This window comes from Athene noctua, chromosome 13 (assembly GCF_965140245.1).
Source record: "Athene noctua chromosome 13, bAthNoc1.hap1.1, whole genome shotgun sequence".
Lineage (NCBI taxonomy): Eukaryota > Metazoa > Chordata > Aves > Strigiformes > Strigidae > Athene > Athene noctua.
This window is the reverse complement of record NC_134049.1, coordinates 19251170-19274489: the sequence shown is the minus strand read 5'-3', so window position 1 is coordinate 19274489 and position 23320 is coordinate 19251170. Positions and strand designations below refer to the sequence as shown.

At 39.7% G+C, this 23320-nt stretch overlaps 1 protein-coding gene across 3 annotated transcripts in view; it reads right to left on the bottom strand.

Moving 5' to 3' along the window:
• The window catches only part of TLN2 (talin 2), a 206509-nt gene that overhangs the window by 19380 nt on the left and 163809 nt on the right, over window positions 1-23320 (bottom strand). For all 3 annotated transcript variants that reach the window (XM_074917751.1, XM_074917749.1, XM_074917748.1), the window contains 8 exons: window positions 21794-21960; window positions 20175-20358; window positions 18032-18157; window positions 16674-16790; window positions 14241-14426; window positions 8865-8972; window positions 4112-4217; window positions 744-868 (listed from right to left, as the gene is read on the bottom strand). In XM_074917751.1, the coding sequence (XP_074773852.1) occupies window positions 744-868; window positions 4112-4217; window positions 8865-8972; window positions 14241-14426; window positions 16674-16790; window positions 18032-18157; window positions 20175-20358; window positions 21794-21960 (1119 nt within the window). The remainder of the gene's footprint in view (window positions 1-743; window positions 869-4111; window positions 4218-8864; window positions 8973-14240; window positions 14427-16673; window positions 16791-18031; window positions 18158-20174; window positions 20359-21793; window positions 21961-23320) is intronic.

The window sequence follows — 23320 nt, the reverse complement described above, 5'->3', positions numbered from 1 at the left end:
GCAATTCTCTGTGATCCAGTCTCGTGAGCTATGCATACAGTCATAAGTAACAGCAGTTTCATACCTTCCCTCTGTACCACACATGAAAATAGTTGGCTTAATTTTATAGAATATATTCAGAGACACATTTGAAATGACCTGGCAGCATGCAGCACCACTTGCTTTCATAATGAACTGCAATTTATTTTCCTTCAGGAAAATTAAATAGAAATGGTCATACCACATATCTGTTTTGATAGTGAGGCAGCTACTCTTTTAGCATGGCATAAAATGTTATGTTTTTATTTTAGAAAATCCTGAAGGTCTTTCGCATTCTGCTGAGTCCCTTCTGTGTTGCTGCTGCTTTCTCCTGCTATACTAAACACATTCAGATGAGAACAAAGGGTCTTCAGAGGAAAGCAAGTGAGAATGACTTTTCACATCAGTAAAATGTGTTTGGAAACAGAAAAGGAAATAATCAAGAGTAATGATACTGTAACTCTTAAAAGCATTTCTAACATTTGGCTTTACTTCCTTTGCTTGTTCATGGCTGGTGCTTGACTCACTCCCTGAAAAGCATCTTTTTACCCTCTTCCTTCAGGGGTAAGTCCCATCCAGTGCAGTGTTTAGTGGCACTGAGACTGATGCAAGGTTTGATTGTTTATACCATTATTGTGGACAGTAATAAAGTACACACCAATATATGGGCTATATGCATCTTCTGCTTTATTAACTTCAAAGAAACAATGGGGATGGACACTCACCTTTGGCTTGGCTCTTGGTTTCAGCTGCTCTAACTTCTTTGCTGCAGCCTCAATTGATGCTGCAGCCCCTAGTAGCTCTGTCTCCGCAATGACTGTTGGGTCTTCTGGATCCACCCACTCTGTCCCTGAAATTAATGGAGACGAAGACAATAACTTCGGTGCCACTGTGAGCTGCCATTCAAACAGGGTGATTTACAATCACACTTCAAGTGTCAAATACAGAATGGACATTGTAGAAAGCTGATTTTAGTACCATAATGGCATAAACCCACTGTAATTTATGCCACTGAGAGCAAAATGAAAGTCAGGGGGAAAAAAAGTCTTTATCAGGATTATTCTGTTATGAAAATAACTTGAGAATTGTGTAAGCAAAGCAGCTTCAAAAAGCAATACTGTCCATACTGGGAACAAAACTACTGTCACTCAACTTCCATTTATCAGAGCTCTCACTAAGATAGTTTCTAACTTGACCAAGTTGTAAGGTACGTTGAATCTGACAGAATGGTAAAGGGGGCATGCTATAGACAACAGATAATCATCCACAGCACACAGAATCTTTGTTGGCAGTGGTTAGAGACAAAGCTAGTACTGACTGAAGAAAGCATGCTTTTGGCAATGTGTTTCTAACAGCAATGTAGAGGAGCCCAAAGCAGTTTCTGTAACATATCCAAAAGGTCAACTTTTTTTTTTTTTTTTTTTGGTTAAGTTTTTGGCATTTCTCTTGGCTCAAGGAAATTTTGTAGGTCCACAAAACGAATACTTAGCTGAAGGTGATCTCAGATTTTTAGAAGTTTTCAGTGCATTTTTATTTTCAATTTCGTAACTTTATTCTCTGGATGACAAGACGCAGAAAGCATCCCTGTTCTGGACTGAGGGAAGCAATGAAAGAGCCAAAAGGATAATCAGATGGAGAAAGAAAAGGAAACCAGAAAAAACTCTTCTAAGTTCATAACTACTAAGGGCAAGGGGAAAAGTGGCGTCACAGATGGAAACAGAAAAGGATGGGAAGCAGTGTACAGCAGGCAAAGGAAGACTAAGCTAGAATGAAAAAAACAAAGAAAAAAATCTCTTAAAGCTTTGTTAAACTTATTGAAACTGGATCAGAAAATCTGAGTGAACCTAATATTCAAACATCAACCGAAACATTAATTTTTATTAAGGAAGAAAAACTGGGGAGAAGGATAGTGGCACCTTGCATGAGGAATAGCAGAACCCATGTCTGATTCATCAAACATCAAAGGAAATAACCTTGAATGCTTATGGGTCAGCATTGCACCAGCTAAAGAATGAGGCAGGTTTTGCTATGGATGACCAAATCACAGGAGAATACAAAATGACTGGCTCCTATTTATGATGTGCTGGGAGAAAGCTGAAGTACACGGTACTGTAATCCTAGTGAGCTACATTTCATGCTGCTAATCCCTATACAGTATGTATATATGTATTTTATATCAAATATTAAAACATTACCAAACACAATTTCTTAGCTCAAATGGTGTACAAGATGAAAGAATTCTGTATTAAACTTTAATATTGGCAAATAAACAGAGAAAAAAAATCTTTGTGATACAGGTAGCATGTATAAACACAGTCAAAACCAAACTTGTAAAATGTGGCAGTTCTTCTTCAAAGAAAAACATTCCACAAAGGTAAAAACTTTTACATGCTAAATTGGTTAGGAGACAGAATTTTATCATGTATCTGTACATGAAAATTAAGAATGAAAATTGGGAATGCTTAAAAAAACATTTTACTTTCTGCAAAAAAGCTTCTAAAGTGAATTTAAAAAAATTCCCTACAGGCAGTAAGTGAAAAAAGAAAAAGTAAATTTTTATTTTAATGAATTAAAATAAATTAAATTTAAAGTATTTTATTTTTTAAATTAGGTCATTAATTTTTAAATTAATGAATTAAATTAAAATGCAAAAACTACTGGAAATTAATAAATATCTCCAAAGATGAGGACAATAAAATTATTTTTAAAAAAGCATTTAGGGAATAGAAAAATTCTGATATTGGCTTGGTTTGTTAGCAAATGAAAATGGAAATTTTGAAACATAAGAAAGAGTGAAAAAAAGGCTGAAGAATTCAATAAATTTACCTGAAACGGGGAAAAAGCATAATGTAGATCATTGTTACACGAAACAGAGTAACTATATTAAGACATAGAGGAAAAAATAATCCTTAGAAAAATAATAAGGTATTCCCATATATGTAACGTGTTTAGTCAGGACTCTTTTCCAAGGAATGTGGACTGATAAAAGCAGGAAACAACTGAGGAAAATCCACAGTTTATATTACACAGAATATCAGAAAAATGAGTATAGTGTTCTCTGGCCTAGCTTAGGAAAGAATGATGGATCAAATATGAATTTACTAGAAGCTTTTGTTGGGGAGGCAGAGGGCAGAATTAAAAAAAAAAAGTAATTACAGTGCTTTATTAAATATATATTTTAATGTAGCATTCTATTACCTATGAGATTAGAGTGCTCATATGCCCTTCTGATGGCTATGAAGATTCCTTTAGACTGAAGTTCCCAGTAAATCTGGTAATAGATGTGTTTCAGCAGTAGGGGTCTAATATTTAACACCACCACCCTTAGGTATTCATCTCATTTAAAATGTAGAATGTTAGAACTGTTACCCTAAGAGTTCATGAACACCACTGGATAAAAATTTTACTTAAGGAAGTATCTGAGAAAAATATGACTCATCTGTTTTAAGAACAGTGAACTTATGCTAAGCAATGCAATTCACTGCTTATTTGAGTGCTGAATTTATATTTGTTCACAAATTTTTCAATTCTAAGAGCACAAGAAATCATCCAGATCACAATTTTCATTGCTCATTAACATACCTTGTCAGGGCAGGACCCAGACAGAGGATGTAAGCACTGTAGGTCTAAAATTGACATCACTGCTAGAGGCTGAATATTAATTCAGTAAGATGATGGTATTCTCTTTTATTTGAAGTTGGAAAGCAACTGTCACTGCAAAGCAAAAGACTTATTTGACTGAACAAACATAAGTATAAGGAAAGGAACCAGCCTTCCAGTTACAATTCAGCCACCAGTTCAAGAGGAGCGATACTGTATTTTGTTTTCTGCTACTGTGGAAAGGCCACATGATTTACAGATGACCTATGACCCACCATAGGTAGTGGGAGAGGGTCAAAGAGACACGTTTTCTGTGCACAAGTGAATACCAGCTGAGAAATTAAAAGAATGGAAGTAGATGGCACTGAGACACCTAGAACATATTAAAAGGGATTTTGTTAGTTTCTGGGTTTGTTTTAAACTAAAAATATGACAGATCATCATCTCTGGAGTAAAAGGCACACTGTAGTGGTAGGCAGGCTGCCCAACTCACCTTTCATTGCTTCTGCCGACTGGATGAGCTCTGTAACAGCACCAGCAACCCGCTTAGAGAAAGAGGCCAACTGATGCTTTAGTTCTGGAGTTGGTTTTTGAAGGATCTAGAGAAAAAGATGAAATGTAATAATGCATATTCCAGAGAATTCTGGAACATTCCCAAGGTACACTAGTCAAAGATTTTTTTATACAGCAATCGGCTGAGAGAATACATGAGTCCAGTGAGAGAAATATAATTGTCAATGAACCACTAGGAGCAAAAGCTTACACTGCAATCTCCGATGAATACTGGGAAGTGGCACTGCCTTCCATTTCCACAGGAACTGAGAATTGTCTGGAAGTTCTCAGTACTAAAACTAGGACAGAATTCTCCAAAACAGAGGCACATGTGGGAGGAATATGCAGCTCTAGCATTCCATTCTCAGATATTATAGTCATTATACTTACACATCAGGCTTAGACTTTCTAGACTGCTGGAGAGGAGCTGATTTTCTAGTATTAACTGGTTGGTCACTATGTCTAAGAAATAGAATTACAGAGTTTTGCAAGTTAGTGCTAGTTGCCTGTTCTGGAAAAAAAACCAGCAATGGTGAACACAATGGAAATGCCAACCCTGGGCAAGACCCTTATATAGAAGGGAATGAAATATACCTCTGAACTGAATTTGCATCAAGTATTAAACTGCTTCTTCAAATGGAAAAGAGCCAGATATTCAAACAGCAAAGCTGAATTCTTCTCCTGAACAGGAACAACATTTACATTTTTAATTACCATATTGTAAGGAGAAAAAAGGTAAATTTCTGGAAATACATGTATACTCAAAAACTACTTCTGAGAGGAGAGTGACAGATATATAGAGACATTTAAGAGCAAAACAAGAGGTTGAGTCTCAAAAGTCACATTCGGGTGTGCATTTTCTTAATGTTTTCAAGAATTTCCGTGCAAAGCAGCTCTGAAAAGTAGGTGCACACTGAAAATACATTTTATCTTTTTGTAAGCATGTCTCCCATTTTGCAGTCAAATGTCTAACCCCTTGACAGAATAAACTAAACTGAACTGTTTTCTTAACTTTTCCTGGTGAGAACTCTGCCACATGAGGAATTCTACCTATCTGGAACTGCCATGTCAATGTATGAGTGGACTGGACTCCTGCTTCCTAAGGATGATCTCTAAGTCAACCAGTTTCCATAGTAAACACAAGTACATGAATCCTCAATAGTTAAGCAATCTGCAATACTAACAAAATGTCGCAACACCATTATAACCAAGTGTCCTGGTTTGAGGGAGCGGTGGGGGTTTTTGGCAGCTGTCAGAAGCTTCTCGAAGCTCCCCTGGCTCAGGTCAGACCCACCTCTGCACCAAGGCCGGGCCGACTGGCTGTGCCTCTGCAGTAACGTATTTAAGAAGGAGAACCTGGGAGGAGCGGTGGGAGCTGTGGGGAGCCGTTGGGAGGAGAACGTCTGCCAACACCGGGGTCAGGGTAAGGATGGAGGAGAAGGGGGGAGCTGCGCCGGGGCAGAGACTCCCCTGCAGCCCGTGGTGAGAGGGCAGGGCGGCCCCTCTGCCCACCCTGTCACCGGAGGAGCGGACACCGATTCGCGGCCCGGGGGGGCCCCACGCCGGGGCAGGCGACCGCGCCCCAAGAAGGCCGGGGGCCCTGTGGGAAGAAGCCCCGCTGCTGTCGCTCGGCGCTGGGAGGGTCCCAACACGCGGGGGTGACCCCACACACCCGCGGGAGCGACTCCTGTCGGAGCTGGTTTGTGGAGGACTCTGCTGTGAGAGGGGCTGCGCTGGCACCGGGGAGGAATGCCAGGAGTTTCCCTCTCCCCGAGGTGGAAGAAGCGTCAGGACTGAGCGCACCCCCCACTCCCTGCGGGGGAGGAGGTAGAGATATCGGGAGCAAAGCGGAGCCTGGGAAGGACGGAGGGGTGGGGGAAGGTGTTCTCAGGATGTGGGAACATTTCTCAAGGTCCCACTCTGTCTGTTGCTGTTAGCGTCTGTATTAAATTTATGTTCTTTTTTCCTTCCCTTAATGAGTCTGGGTTTTGCCTGCCTTAAAGGATGAGATCATCCCTCCCTGTCCTTATCTGGTCAGTTCTTGGGTCAGTATCCTTATCAGTTCCTGGGTCTCTTGCTTCCCTCCTTCCCAGCGTTGGGAGGGAAGGGGGAGTGAGGAGCTGCATGGTGCTCAGTTGCCCTCCGAGCTCAAACCACGACACCAATGTTTATATACTGCAGAATCCCTTAGTATGGCGGAAATTGTGCATTGAGCATCTCAAGGGTTATATCCAGGACTACAGCAAAGAATGACATTTTCTGCTCCAGCAACTGACACTAGTGCTATATATGACAGTGGTGACAATGTTGGAATTGAACAAATGGATGCAAAATTACAACTAGGTAGTTAGCAAACTGTATTGTTTTAAAGCCAATTTAGAATCCACAGCAGATTCTCATCCCCTGCAGCATCATGTACTGTCATAGCATGAGAACAACAAAAGCTTCAGACTTCCTCTCAACTCAGCATGCATCAATACTGACTGAGATGGACTGTACAAATATGTAGGAGGGCAGGTCAGCCTTTAACATTGCTTAGAGTACAACTTTGAGGTTGTTTTATACTAATTTGTGCATGTCCAACAGCTTTAATTAGTGTATCCCCATGCCCTAGCCCTAGCTAAGTGATCAGAGGAATATTCCTTTGAGCAATCAAGTCAGTTTTGTGCCACTTGCCCAATGCAACCTCTGCACACATCAATACACTGGTTTGAGACATTTAGATATTGCATTTGACAACTCTTGCACCTAAAAATTATCATCTTCAAATAAATATGGCTGCTGAATAATACTCCTTGGCATCCCTGTGTTGAGACATTCGTGCAATCATCCCTACCCTGACTACCACGGGCATGACTGAGCTTACTAACAATTATATTACAAGGTGCTATGTGGACTAATAAAGAGATGTCTAATCTGAAATGATCTGCGTTTCTGGAGGTTATAAATTAAATGAGATTGTAGACCTAGAGGTTCTAAACTACCACAGTAACAGGGATCAGGAAGCAACAAGATTATCTCATGCTGAAACCATCTTGCTGTCATTTTCTTTTATCGGAGCAAAACAAATCTAAGCTAGGATGTTAAGTTAGCAAGACTGTGTATGGCAGGAGAACAGCTCAGGTAACAACAGAACAGGCAAACAAATCACTTGGCGTACATGTAGACTGTGTCTCTGACACAACTCCCAAGAGTGAGAAGTCAGGGGAAAGAGGGCAAAAAGCCCCTAGAGCAAAAAGTCTGTCATTTACTTGGTTCAACGCTCCTCCAAAAGTGATCTTTTTTAATCTACTTTCCAGATCCTGTTTACATTTATAGAGCACAGAATGGATGTACTATGTATGTATGTGACTAATTCTAGTCAGACTTCAGCAGAATCAAGATGAAGTTACCATTCCATCCATCTTTTTTCCCATGCAGGCATTATGCTCTTCAATTGTGGTTGTAATCTGGGTCAGAGTCAGTTTTCTAAGGCAGTAAACACTGAGGGGGGAGAATTTTCTCATGGCTTTAGGGCCCTGAAAGCAAAGCAGCTTAAGGTAAAAAAGGTTTGTTCTGCCTTATTGGGCTTCAACAAAGACAGAAAAATAAAATGAGCAAAAATTGACTCAAATCTTTGGTCTGCTCTGGTATAGCTTGAAACAAATACAATGACTGACATCAAGAGACCAAATCTGAAAAATTCCCCAACATACTTCTAAACTAAAAATGGATTGGACATCTAATGCTAAATTACTCACTGCTATGCAGCTCTAGGAATTACGTTAACAAGTTCAATCTTTCTTGAACTATTTTCCCTGCTAGTGGCAAGCATAAATGTGACTTGACTTGTATGTTACATATATTTCAATGAGTTGATGTAGATGATCAGACACGCTGTATTCCCAGCAGTAAAGCTGACTTGGATTTGCTAATCTGCAGTTAGTGTCTGCAAATTTCAGTTTCAGAGACTTTAACATGTCAGTTTAAAGCCACTTAAATCTCTGGGCATCCATGAAGCTGACTGCTGATTTAAGTCACCTCCAGAAACTTCAACATCTCACAAATGTTAGTTCAAACACACATTATTGCTTCCTACAAATGTACTAGCAACAGAAAAATATATTATGTGATAATTACGTATGGTCACGAAAAAACAACTGACAGCAGGATTCGTGAGTTTGATTTTGAGCTGGAAGAAGTTTTATGCAAAGCTTTGAGTGTGTCATGTCTGGCATGAGTTGGACAGTGAGGCAGTGCTGGCTTGGGGTTTTGGGATGGCATTGAATAGGTGCTTCATTTTCCTGGAATCAAGACTGCAAGAGGCATGTAAAAGTGCTTTCATAGAGATTACATCAACTCCTTGGTCTAGGGGACTGGAGTGTGCCTAGTAGGTGTAACGCTTAAGTGGGCTTAGAAGAATGCTGAACTGTCTTATGTTAATTGTCAGTGACCATTTTTAGGTCAGGACCTGTACTGCCTCCAGATCTGATCCACAACTCGGTCCCATTTAAGTACTTCCAGTCTTCCGTCTGTCTCAGAGTTTGAGCTGAAGTACCGAGTTTACTCTAGCTTGCGTTTCCTGAATAACAAAACTGTTCATGATCTTGTGACAAACTGATAAAAATGTGTCACTTGGAGCCACTATAGCAAGAGGTCAGAGAGATTATTCTTCTTGGAAGGGATCCAGTATGTGCATGCAGATGACTCCTTACCAGGAGAACATGTTCCAGGAGTTCCAAGTATCCCAGGGTACATTCTGTTCCAAAGCGCAGGGCTCTCTCTCGAACTTCTTCACTCACATCTGGGTGATATGATGCTTGCTGAGGAGGTAAAACAACATTAATACCCCAAAACTGCTCCCACAAGAGAAGGTCAACACAGAGAAGTTAGGGGAAAGAGAAAGGAAGCAATTTTTTCATAATGTGCAAATGACATTCAAGCTTGAAGGCCATCTGTTTCTGTTGTAAAGGTGTAAGCAAACTGCACTCAAACAGCAGCAGAGCTCTGGTTCTGAGAATGGCATTGGGAACACTTCCTTTTATCAGCACATCCTCCTGTCTGGGTGTGCATTTGCAGCCTTTCTTAGTGTCCTTCCTTAGGTATAGTCAGCAGCAGTACTACTTCTTTCTGACAGTTGAGAGCAAACAGAGAAACCATTGAAGAACCATCTGAAAATACAGGAGGATTTATGATTTCTTCTGATGAAAATGTATCACTTGGAAAACATCTTGGGGCTGGAATGGGCTCTTGGGCGGCGTATACCGTTCCACAGTGCAAAGGTTATGCTATTGTGGCTCTTCTTTTTTACTAATACCAACAAAAATAAAAATTGTAAGTATAGATTTGCCACCCATAAATGGCCATTTACATCTCATGGGTTAGAAATAGGCTAAACTCATTGTTTTATTGTAAGCCTGTACAGCCCACCATCAAGGAATGAAAGCAGAAATGACCATCCAATTTAGAGACCAAAGCACTGGGCTGGCCTCAGAAGACTTTTGGCCAAGGAGAGATCAACCACTAGTCCAGCACATGGGTTGAATGTGGGTCTCTCACTTTTCCTTCTACGTTCCACAAGATGAAGATAATAGTTTGTTCCTTATAAAAAGCTTTACAAAAAGCAGATAAAAAGTGCTATGGAAGTGCTGGGATATTGTTATTCTACATGACAGAGACAAAACGCAAACCAACCAAATAATCCACCCACCCAAAAAAAGCATTAGCTGCTTTTGGTTATCTGGTAACACACTGTATGGAAAAGCTTATTAATGGCTTTAGCTTGACACAGGGATTTAACATGGCAATAGGCAGTGGTAGAACCATCTGTTTAAATACAGAGAAGCAGCAGAATCAGCTCTCTGACTTCTTAAGGATTTCCACAAAGTATACTGTCTGACATCTGACATAGGCCTGACTAATTCAACCATTTTATTTTTATTAAAAAGTGAAAACTGTAGTCTCCTCAAGCCTTGTATATTCTAAAATAAACTTACAGGGAATGTTTTTACTGAACAGAAGTGCTAGTTGTTGACAAGTGAGACTTTCTAAAAACCTTAAAAAATAGCATTTCCTCTCACAGAACAACTCCTTCCACCCCTGCAGCCTCACATCTTCCATGGGGATGGGGAATTATCTCACTGCTCACTTATTTGGAGTCCTTCCTGCAACCCTCAACACCCCGAGCCAGCGCTGTTGTCAGCTGGGCCTGGAGCTGGTCTAAGGGCTCCCTCTGCGGGAAGTTCGAGATCAGCAGAGCACGAAAACGGCTCTCATTAGCCACCTCCATCTCTTCATCTTGTCAAAAAATAATCTGAAGGGAAAGGAGATGGGAGAATACAGGAAAGGATTTTTCCCATCTTCAGCATACTCTAAACAAGCTCCAGAAGCCTTAAAAAATCCAGAGCAGCTTATTTTTCATTTTCCAATAGGGCAGAAGGATCCCCTAGTGTTTTTGTACGAATACATTATAAGCATCCTAATATGACTCTTCCACAGTTAGATATTATTGTTACACATGCAGTTAGAGCAAACATCTGTAGGAAAGAAATATAAACTTCTTTCTGTGCTTTGCACACATAGCCAAGACTGAGATCAGAATGATTTGGGAGCATTTTTAAGGTTCAATGGATCTTAAACAAACTATATCCTTCACAGCACATTGAAGAGGTGATAAAGTAATTTTAGGAAGACATTTTTGTAACCCAGAAACATCCCAACAGAAATGTCACTACACTAGTTAGGACTTGCAACTGGAATGTTTACTTTTCCAGACTTGCACAGAAAGGCTGCCAAAGCATCTCAAACTGAAACATGTGTCCAAAGAACCAGAATACATATTTATTTCCTCATGGCGAGGTTTTTCTTCACTATCAGCCCCCATTTTCTCTTCATGTGCTTTCAAATCAGTAAGGCAGCAAGCATGACTTGACTCTACTGCTAGAACTACTGTCAGCACTGATTATAACTCGTGGAGGCAACATAGAGTCAAAAAAACAGTGCTGTTTGAAGGAACCTAGAGAATTCACATAGTCCAACGTAAAGAGTGGGTCAGCATTAAATTCAGACCAGATCACTTAGGTCTTCGAAAACCTCCAAAGATGGAGATTTCGTATCCTCTTTGGGCACCTGTCTCAGTGCTTAATTATCCCCACAGTAATTGGAAGTTCCCATGTTTCAGTTTTTGACCACTGTGTTTCGTTCCCCTGCCGTGCACCTCAAGTAAATAGCCCAGCACTGTCTCCTCTCACCAATCTCCTGGTAGGTTTTTGAGGTCCCCTCAAAGCCATCTCTTCTCCAGGCTGAACAGGCAGCTCATCAGCATCTCCTCACAGGGTCTGTGCTCCAGTCCAGCTGTCTGGGTGGGTTCTGCTGGGCTCGGTCCGTTTTATCAGTGCCCTTCTTTTGGGGAGCCCAGAACTAGACACAGTATTCTAGATGGAGTCTAATGAGTGCTGAGAAAAATTGAATAATCGTTTCCCTCAATCTGCTGGCTATGTAATGACCTAAGTCATTACTCATTCCATTATTTTCTATGCTTTTGATGGACGATTCATACCTGCTTCCTTTCCAACAGCAATCATTAAAAATAGTGATATTATGCACAGGTTACTTACTGCATAGTCATTGCTTTATACAAATAGGTAATCAAGACAGAAATTTTTATTTTCTTAGGGCCTGCTCTAACGTTTTGTAAAGGTAATGACAGTGTTTCCACTGACTTTTAATGAGTGTTGTCTTGGTTCATTATATCCCACAGAAATCCACCTCACTGTCTTTTGAAATGGCATCTACTTATAAGCATAGAATTAGTAATGAGCACTGTAAATTCATGTATAGCAGAACAAGCACATATATAACTGCTAATAAGTCAAATCCATTATACTACTTGCCTTAGGCTGCTGGCAATGAAAGAGAATTTAAATTTAAATTCCTGACATCAGGGAAGTCTGAGCTATGGTCTATACAATTCTATCATAGATCATATACATGCACTTTTGTCTTAGCCCAAAGGACATAAAAATCTGATTATTTGTTAGTGTTTATTGTACAGACAAGCTTAATCACATGGGAAACCCCTCCAGTATTTGTCAAATATCACAAAAGCCAAGTTGCACTGCATTGCACAGCTTTTACAGCACAGTGAGGCTAAGACTGCTGGTTCCTACCCCTAAAATTCAAGGATGTGAATATCATGGAGATGCCACATATGGTAAACAATTTGTAGAAAGTAATGGCACAAAATTTTTAAGTCTCTGAGCAAAATTTGTAGAAACAAGATTTTATATATAAAATTTGATATTAACTGTATATTTTAAAGCTTTGTTAAATGACATGGCTATTCTGTAATACATTTTAGATAGTACATAGAATTAATATACCTGGAGACTCATTCCACTCTTGATTTTAGGGAAGCTAGACAAGATAAAACTAGACCTTACTCCTTGTCAGTGTATCAATACAGGTAAGTAAAATGATTCCCAGCCGTTTTCCTTCTGAGGATTGTTTGCTTTGTGAGGGTGGTTCCCTGGGGGATTACAAATGCGTTTCCAGCATCCCAGACCTCCATTGTTCAGGTTGCAGGAAGTTTCATCCTGTCAGCTGTTTGCAGTGCATGAACTCCAAACCCATCAAATTAAGTGGGAGCAAATGTAAACATAAAAAGATGAATGCTCATAATTACATGTTCGAAATTACATATTGGGCTGTATATTGTGTATGTGAGTGTGTTTACAACATTTTTGGAAACAGACGATTCTGTTCCTAAGTCTGCTGCCTGTTTGGAGACTGAAGCAAAAATGTGTTTGCACTAGCCACTTCCAAATAACAAAGGACATTTAGTGTGCCTCAGCATCTGAATTCACCCCTAAATTGATTTGTCAGAACGTTGCACAACTATGAGCTATTCTTCGCCTCCCTTAGAAGTTCCAATTAACTGGATAGTACCTAAGACATATTAGGCCATGGTAGTTCTCATGTAAGTAGCACACTTGTTTAGTTTTCCTATGCAAATTAGAGCTGCTTTGTTTTGTTGACCTGAGTTTATGAAGTGAACAGAATCAAAATTTGAAGAATGCAAAGTGCTCAAGGACTGCCAGAGACTAAAAACTGTCAGAAAACTAAGTTAAAATAAAAAGTTTCATTCAGTGGCTTTGTATAAATCCAGTTCTATAAGAACTTGTACATTTGTAAGAGAATAATTTTAAAAACAAAATTAACCCTTCCACCTGGACACTATTAGCCTAAAAATTAATCTAAGGCTGATGTAGAAAGTTAGGATTTGACCAAATATTGAAAATCGGACAACTCACAGAGCACCATTATTTCAGTCATCTTTCATACATGTAAAGGCAAAAGTAAATAAATATAATTTGCAGGAAAAGGCACTTCTGTGTTACTACTGAGGACCAAAAGGAATGAGATCTTCATAATCCCATTTTTTATTAATTTATGCTTAGATCTTTTTTATCTTCAGAACAAAGCCAAATGGCTTAGTAGCCATTTATGAGACACATAATTTCCCCCCAGTTTTGCAGGTCAGTTTTTGAAGTTGTCTAGCTCAAGCAAGTGTAGAAAATAGGGTATCAATATTTTTAGTGCAAAGGCAAAGCACATTTTTGAAAAGCACAGAAGAAATTGAGCAAGCCGACAGGTTTCATTAAGGGGGGAAAAGGCTACTAAAAATAGACCTGAGTGATTCCTTTCACCATTCCTTTCACTGTTCCTAGAAATACTGAAATCATATTTGTGACCATAGGATTATTCATATCTTCTACTACTTGTGCAGATTGTTTGTCTTCAGTTTAATAGGAGACTGAAAACTAGGAAATTTCAGGTCAAATAAAACTTCTAATTTTCACAAAAAGAAAATAGTCAATATTAGTGCATTTATTTTTTCGTGCATAGCACAGAAAACCCTTTCTGAGAGACGTTCCCTTAAAATTTTCATAACCGTTAACTTTCTCACCTGAAAAACAGAGCATTAATACAAAGAATCTGAACAAAAACTATAACATTGAAGGGATTTATAGGCATACCAAAAAAAAAAAAAAAAAAAAAAATCAATCTTAGGCAAGGAAGTGAATCTTTACCTTACAAGCTGTTAGCATGTCAGCTACTGCTTTGCGGCTCAGATTTGCTGTAGCAATCACATCCTCCTGTCTGCATGAGTTCCCAGCTGCAACAGCTTTGGCAGTTGCCATGGTGATTCCTTTCGTCATCCGGATTGATTCTTCAGGTGATGATGTCTTTTCTGGAACCTCACTTGACTGAAACACCTAAAAGTGAAAGCAGAAGGAAAGCTGATACCATTCAAGTCAAAGCAGAACAACCAGGAGAAAAAGACAGCAAGTGGAAGCAGCCTTTGAGCAGCAGGAAATTAGAAACCTATCTGGAGTACTTGAATATCAGTCTTGCTTGTCAGGAGCCTGGCCCTGATAAGCCTGCTCACCTACAGACAGCAGAGAAACAATAAGCTGAGGGAAGCACACACACACACACACAAAACGTTAACCCATTCATCTCCTCTGCCATTTAACTACTTGGATGATAGTTTGTTACAGACAGCTGTTCAGAGTCTTACAGGACTGAAGGAATTACTATTCCTTTATTTACATTCTTTTTTCATCCTGATTGCTGCTTAGGCTGCTCTGCTCACATGAGGAGATCTTTCCCCTGCAAAGGCTGGGCCCTACCAAGCCCAGGACAGACCAAGAACACTGCTAAAATATTCAAATGTCTCTTAAAAAGGTAGAGATGAGAGATGGAGTGTTGCCTCTTATGCCATACTCAGTCTCCCTTAGAAACCTAAAGATACAATAGGGTGAATTGTGCGAAAATAGTTCAAATTATCTGACAGTACACACTACTCTCCTGAATACTGGAATACATGAACTGTGGTAAGATGTAGGTAAGAAGAGCTGGGTAACCTTATTTTTATCTTGTATTTCCTTTTCCCAAGCTTTAGCCTGTCTTTGCTTGCCATTCTTTTACTGTGAAAGGGCAATGTGGAGTGCACAATTAATCAGGAGAGGTTTCTTGACTGAACGCAGTGCAACCTAAGTAGGCTAGTGGCTACAGAAGGCAAATGTCTCGACAAAAATGAGCCTGGTCTATCCCGTGCTTCCAGTTCATCAGTTTTTTACTTTCTCTCTCCAGAAATGGAAGCGACGTTAAAAAATAAAGTCTAGTTAAATATGTAAAGGACATCTTTCAACATTGCTCAGATTCAGTCCCTGGAGTTCCAGGCCAAGCTTGATGCAACTCCTTCAGCACATACGTGCCATCCTTGGTTCCTCTCGACCATCTCCTAGTACTCCGCTTTTCTGCCTGTGAAAAAGATGACACCACCACCACCACAGACCCATTCCTGAGCAATGCTGACAAAATGAAAAGGAAGAGGAGGAAGATTCAAAGAGATACCAACAGACTGAGAAAGCAGATGTGATAATGCACAATCTTTCAATGACAGATATGGACAGGTTTTAGATCAGAGTTATGGAAAGGAACGTAACTTAGCCAGGCCTTCATGAGGATGGATACATGACAGTAACATGCACTAGATACTGTACAGAACATTCCTGATCAGATACTGAACCAGAAGTTTTTACCACTGCAGACACTGTATGAATTCCCAACTATATACAGATATGACACCCCCCTCCCCCTGCCCCCAAACCCTGGGTTATTTCTTCATTACAACAGCATTGCTCACACAACAAAAATAGATGTTTTATGGAGAGCACCTGACAAGTCAAAACTGTGCCAGTGCAGTTACAGTGTGAGAATTGGTACTCCACACACTATACAATAAAATATTTTCTGCTGAAGTCTGTGCCTCTAGGTTTTTTTCAAAAAAAAGTAAAGGAAGGAAAAAAAAAATCAGGGTTCTTCACAAACGTGCAGGTATTAATTTAAGTCACTGAGCAGTGTATTACTAAAAAAACCCTGAAAGCTACAGCTGGAAGCTGTACTTTTATACCTTAAAGAGGAAGGAAAACAATTGTTATGGTCTAACACCTAATTTAGGAGAGAATGCCATGCTATTGTTAATTCCTGCTCAGACAGAATATCGGATAGCAGGCTATGTATCACTGGTAGTATCATTTCATAATAAAGGAAAAATAGAAACAAGATTAAACTGCAGATGCAATATGGCTATGATGCTGAGGAGACATTACCAAAGGCAGGATCAAAAAAAGTGAATAGCATTGTACTCAGAAAAGAATATTTGTAGTGAAAGCTTAATGTCTAAAGAACAAAGCAGCAGTTGCTTCCAGAATTGTACATGATGGTAGCATCTCAAATCTCAAAGTGGAGACTGGTAACGTCTGAAAGTAGATAGGCTGAACTGGCATTGTAATTGTACTTTCAGAGATGACTTGCAACAGGTAGAGAGAATCAAATTGCATCCAACACACTGCAAAGCAGTAAAGCATAGCTTGAGGAGGAGTGCCTGGACAGGCTGGTTTGAGCATAGGAGCATACTTTCAAAAATTGCCATGTTGGGCTATTTTGTTCTGTACCGTGAGTTCCTGTTTGATGTACTCAATCGTGGCCTCAAGAGCTCTTGTCCCTCGAGTAGCTTCATCTTCTACTGCTTTAACAGTCTTCAAAAGTGATGTGACATTTGTTACCATCACCTGGAGAGAGGTGAAGACAAAAATACATGATTCCGTCCTCCCATTTTTCTGAGACAGCAGGGTATGAAGCAAGGCAAATTAAGCTAGGTAGCATTACTACTTCTAACAGGGCCTAAGAGGCTTCATGAACTGTACCTGTTATGGGACTAGGGACTAAATACCAACTCTCCTGTCGTCCAGTTTCTGAAAGCTCCCTGAAAGCTGCAGAAACGTAGCACAACTAACTGTAGAGCAATACCATCTTAAGTGTGAGTGTTCTGGCAAAAAGTTTACAAAATTTGACATACAAATGACAGCTACAATGAAAAACTAAGAGACAGAAAGGCCAGCTTCTTGACAATTATGACTTAAAACACAGAAAGCTCTCCACAGCAGGAAGAGCAAAGAAGCCACTTCTCTTGACTCGATGGGTCATTTTCAAGTAGTGCCTCAACAGCACACTGCTGTCAAGGGGTCTGAGAGGGGCAGGGTTCTTACAGGTAAGCGACAGACATGAGAGTGAGAAGAGCTTCCAGCCAAGCAAGAAGCTACCACACCACTCTCATAACGTGAAAGCAGAAGTAATTCCACCTAAATCTCCACATCTGGAAATATTTTGTAGACACGAAGCCACAAGATCTTTGTGAGGCAAATGTCATAACAGACCTCAGGTACAGAGAAAATAAAGCACAGATATCATGGGTATAGTGTAACCTGTATGATTTTTAAGCTTTGATACCTATGTACTACCTGGAAAGATCTAGGAGAGAGGTGTCAGAAATGCACAATATCCTACTGTAGAGTTATAGGAGGGTTTTTTTTCCCCTTCCTTTCCTCCCTCCCCACCCTTCTCTCCCCCTTCCCCAAGCTGCAAGGTCTAAATAAGGAGGTCACATGCTTATCCTGAGCATATGCCATTGTTTAGAATGTAGTATTTAGGTACCATTTTATACTGGATAGATTTTAGTCTATAACATTAATAAAGAAGAACCTGCCCTCCGATATGGAAGTTTCTTTTTCGAAAGATTCAGAAAGTACTTTCATCAAAACCACAAAAGTCATCGGACAGCCTACAAAACCTAATAGTTTCATGGAAACTCCATAGTATCTCCTTATTTTTCCTGTATCATCCCCAGATGATAATGAAACAAAAAGGAGATAAGATTTCAGGCAATCAGAAATTGCTGAAATCCAAGCTTTGCATATATATCAAGTGTGATTGCACAGATACTTTCAAATAAAATGTAAGAATAAGGTTTTACCTTGGCAGCACCTTTCAGCTGGTACATGGATGGATCATCTGCTGGTTTGCTGGCAGCTCCTTTGGTAGCACCAATGAGATCAGAAAGAGCCTTTGCAACATCCTTGATAGCATTTATCAGGACAACCTATAAGAATGAGAAATAGCCATAAACGTCAGGCAAGAAACAGCAGTTTGGTTGAAGATGTGGTTTTTAGAACACAGGTAAAAAAAAATCTACTACTGATACACAAATTGTACCACCCTCCCTCTACTCCAGTAAAACATGGAACATTCTGGAAGAGAAAAAGCTACGCTGATAGCTACAGGATTTCATACAACTGGTCAGAATCTATAAAAGTGACTATTTCCTGTGAAGAATTTGTAATGCTGATTTCAGGTAGGATTTCCTTCCTCTGAGCTTCTCCAAGAGGTTTACTTTCCTCCATGTTCTCCACTCTTTGGGTGGAAGTGAGACAAGAGCACGAAAACAGATTGATTATAAGCTTACAGTGTAATGCTACAGTTATGTACCAATTCTGAAATGACCTACTGAAAGATCAAATGTACTTGCTATGGCTAGGTGTTAGGGGGAGATATTCTGTCACAGAAAAGGAAGTTAAACCTCTGTAAGAGGCTACACAGAACTAAATGCTGAATAACTTCATTGGCCTTAAACTCGGGAAAAGTCAAATCCGGAGATACTGTCCCCTAAACCCAAGTTCACAGACAGAAGTACTCAACAAAATACAGGCACAATAACAGGCTTTTTAACTATCTTATGGTATTATTGGAATAACTCTCTCCTCCAAATCCCTCTCCTTTGCCCTTTCCACTAGTAGAAAATCAGATGTTTTAAGTATTTTGCTGGAATTCAGAAGATTTATTTTTAAGGAAAATGTTGAAAGATGTGTGAAAAAAGAGAAAGTTCAGGGGGAAAAAAAAAAGGCGTGGAACAATCACTTCTCAGTAATGCATTTCTTTAGCATTATAAATATTAAGAAAGCAGCCTTATTCCTTCATGTTTGTAGTTCACTGTAACTTACATAAAAGTGAAGTCTTAGCTTTTCCTGAAAAGTTTATTTAGCTTTCGGTAGCTCAGAAGATTCTTAACCATGAAAATAAGAAAAGAACCTGAGACACAGCACTGACAAATGTGATTCTCTGTTGTCCAACTGCCTACGTTGTGCAGCAACTTGCACAACAGAAACTCTGTTGCACCAGGTAAAGTAAGCGTCGCTGCTATGGAAAAGCTGTTGTGACATTGTCATGCGCTAAAGCTATTAGAAATGCTCCATACACATGATCCACTGATTTCAAACTGGCAATATAAAATTGCTCCGAATAAATAATTACTTGTGCACAATAGCTTTTATTCTAAGTACTGATTCTTGGCTTTTACATATAGAGAAAAGCAATGTGTGATCAAAGTTTTGCAAATGTTGCTCGTTTATGGAAATCCTTCTGTTAAAAAAAGAAAAAGAAAAAAAGTGCTTCCAACAGTATTTTCCTAGACAGGAAAAAATCTTGGAAGTTTAATTCATCATACAGGTCAAGCAAAGCAGAACACACATCCCTTTCAGAGCATTATGCAAATGAGCAGGCCTTTTCAAACCAACTTGGTACCACCACAGGCACATCTGCAACATGCTCGCCAACCTCGATTTCACCAAGATCCAAACAAACAACTCAAGAAATATTTGAGATAATCTACACTGAAGGCTGAAGTTGCTGAGTTAAATGAACAACAATGCAGATATAGTTGAGAACGGCAAGAGCTTGTTAGCCTACACAAGTACACACAGCCCAGCTGTAAGCTGGATAAGTAGCTTTAAAGTCATGCAAGCTATTTAGAACAAAAATGGGATGAGTCAAGGGTCCAATCACAACTTAGTAGAAATAAGACAAATAATTTGCCAAAAGCATCCCAGCTGGAACATAACCATGAAATAAAAGCAAAAATGTTACACAAAGGCCTGTCTGGTTCCACTCAATGTTTTAACCTCTTGATTGTATTCTAAAAAAAGAGTGATGTCTGAGTAAATCTAGAAAAGTCCCAAGACCCTATTGTGTTGCTTAAAAGCAGAAGTCCCACAAGATCTTATTAACTGAAAACTGCCTCTGGTCTCTTTTATGAGTATCAGAAAAATTTTAAAACCTCTCACCTGTGTTTCAGGATCATCGGATCCCAAGCTGGCCGCTCCCAATTTTACTACCTCAGCAAGTTGAGTGATGGTGTTAGCTGATGACTGAGCCGCTTGGGCCAGTTTGTCCTGACTTGAAGCAGCACCAGAAACCAACAATTTTGTATCTTCAACTAAAGCTTTTGCTGTTTTCAGGATATTTTCCCTGTAGCAAAAAAACAGGAAGCAGGGAAGGAAGTGGAAAAGGAGAAGAGGAAAAAAACGTGTTTTTCTATGTTATGGTGACTAACAGCTACATCAAAGAGCTGATGTAAGTCATCATGGCAGTGTTCACTCATGACAATCAAGCACAGGCCAGGTTGCAAGTGGAAAAAAAAAAAAAAAAAAAAAAAAGGACAAGACCACTATTAAAGCAGTAGCATTGTATTTTGGGCTAGATACAAGGCAGTTTATTAAAATGACACCACCCTGAAAAAAAATGAGGTAGGGTAGTAGTAGCAGAGAGCATTGCATTTTAACACTGAAAGAAAACCTGGCCATGCTGTGAGAAAGTAACAGCTGTCAAACATCCATCTTAATTAGCATATTTTAAGGAAACTAACAGCATTTTTTTTATTTGACGAATGCAGTGGCAAGAATGGCAAAAGGAACAGAGAATGTGACCTAGTCAGGGGTCCCCTCACTATATACAGGTTTTGACATGTCAGGACAACAAATCCAAAGCAACATTTGGGTAAAAAGAAACCATATTGAGTATGTGTTTCACAAATGAGTCAAGTTAACTGAGAATCAGAACCATATTCACATAAAATGTCAGCCTAGAAATTAATGACACCTGTATGAAAATCTCTGACTTTCAGTCTGCAGAATGGCAGCAATTTACACACCGCTGCATCTTTCCTCTTTCTTGAGCAACTGGCAAGGTGGGAAATAAATGCTGGCCATGCAATTGTTGTGTAAGCCGACTAGGCTGCGAAGCAGTAAGTCAGTATCTTGGCTGTGAAGCCCTGGGTTTTACTGCAAAGGACGTAACAGTCAGATGCTGCAAATCTCTTAACATGATGAAAATGCTGTGGGATTGTGGCAGATGCTACTTGAAGGGAAAACAGGCTTATCTCTGCCAAAGGGAAAAACGCATAGCATAGACGGGCAGTTTCCATTGCTGCTACCACAACAGCATTAACCATAAGCATTATTTAGCAAGACAAACAGCCAGACAGTCAAGAACAGCTGTCGGAAAAAAGTAAATAGAAGATTCCTCTTCAGCGTCATGGACAGTTAATTTTTGCTACTGGAATAACAGTGCATGGTAGTCTATGCAGTGCGACAGCTCAAATAAAAAAAAATTAAAAAAAAAAAAAAAAGCCAAAATAGTGCTCCAGTTGCGATCTTCTGTCATAAGTGCTCTCAGCAGATGTTCCCCAGCTTTTTAAAATTCTTTCCTCACAGAAATGATAAAAGTCAAGTTTGCTGTCCTCTATCAATATCCCAATTTTCCTATTTCTCTTCTCACTCCACTGCCATGAGTTTCATCCATGGGAATCTAGATGGTAGAAATTTATCTCCACATGCTGGTTACTTCTGCCAGTTCCACTGTTCCCCTGTGTACATGCCCTTCCATCTTTTTCAGTTACACTGACCTGTGGTCTGCAAACGATTCATTGTTCTCGGCATTAAGGGTTCCAGCAGTAGCAAACATGATAGTGGTGTCCAGATCTGCAATTATCCCCGACACGGCACTAGCCGCAGTAATACAGGCTTGCGTGCCTTTGTTTCCTGCTTGAAGGGCAGATAAAACTAAGGAGACCTGGAAACAACATTAAAGCAACAAGCCGGTCATTGAAAGAAAGCCTCATTACAGGTTAAGCGAGCTCTTTAACATGACTGGAATCAACAAACAACGGGAATTATTCTGCAGTGCCATTTTGCAAACTTTAATAAACCTCTACTTCCCCTTTCTCTTATTTGCTCTCTTTGTGCAGTAGTCATTATGACAACTAAAGATTGTCTCAAACTAAAGGGGACTTGAGCTATGAAGTCCACTTCTCAGACAGAATGAAGTGATCTGTTCATCATAGGATGAAGCACATCAGTTAGCACTTGAAATACAGTCAGAGGTAATGTAGTCAAAGTCTGCCAAGATAAATGTCATAGCCAAGAGCTACTGCTTTTCCCCTAACATGTGCAAATAAACACCGGCCTCAAGCAGCCCAGGAGTCACATACAATACACAGATATAAACTTTAACATCAGAGAAACAGGAAGTATAGACTCTCTGAATCCAAACACTAAATACTGTTATAGAAAATTACAGGAAGACAATATATGGCTTCGTATCTGTAACACTTCTGATCACTAAAAAAGCTAAAGGTCTCCATTTCATGTAATTAACATTGTACTTGCAAAGCTCCACAGCTGGGATGTTGTTCTCATGCCATACGAGGGTCCTAAGTTTTGCTTTTGCAAGAATGTATTCACATCTGGGGATATGTATACTGACTCCTAATAATGCAGTTCTCCTTGAAATCCTGTTAGTCGCTCTTGAACGGGCTGTCACTCTGATTCATTATTACTCTCCTTACCAGCTTTAACTCTTCTTACAAGATATTGTTTACTCCTGCCTAAATTTGGAATTGCTGATACTTCTGGGGCACGACACAGTGGAAATTTTGTACAGCTAAGAGCACACTAACACAAACTGAACTGGTGATGTTTGGTGAAATGCAGAAGTAACTGACATTTGACTCTCAATGTTCTTGCCCAACAAAAGGATAGAGAACTGGCAAAAAGGTTCAGCAAAGCCAAACTACTCAGTCATTGTATTTGAAGCAGATGTTTCCGAAGACCAAGAAACCCCATTCAGTTTGAAGATGCAGTTCTAAGTGCGTTAGCTTGGCCCAGTCTTAAAAAGGGAGGACGCTGCTACATGAAATCACATGTCATCTACCAACCTCATCACGGCAACTGTGGCCATTCATGTGGACTCAGTATTTCCAAGGCTGTGCCTCATTAAGGCACAAGTGCCATCTCAGGTCTTAGGGATTAGTTTTGGACCAGACTCCCTGTGGTTGGAGGCCGAAGCTTTATTATGAGACATGAACAAGGGCTAACCATGGGCTAATCTACCACATGAACTGCACTGAAAGAAAAGTAAGAACTTAATTCAG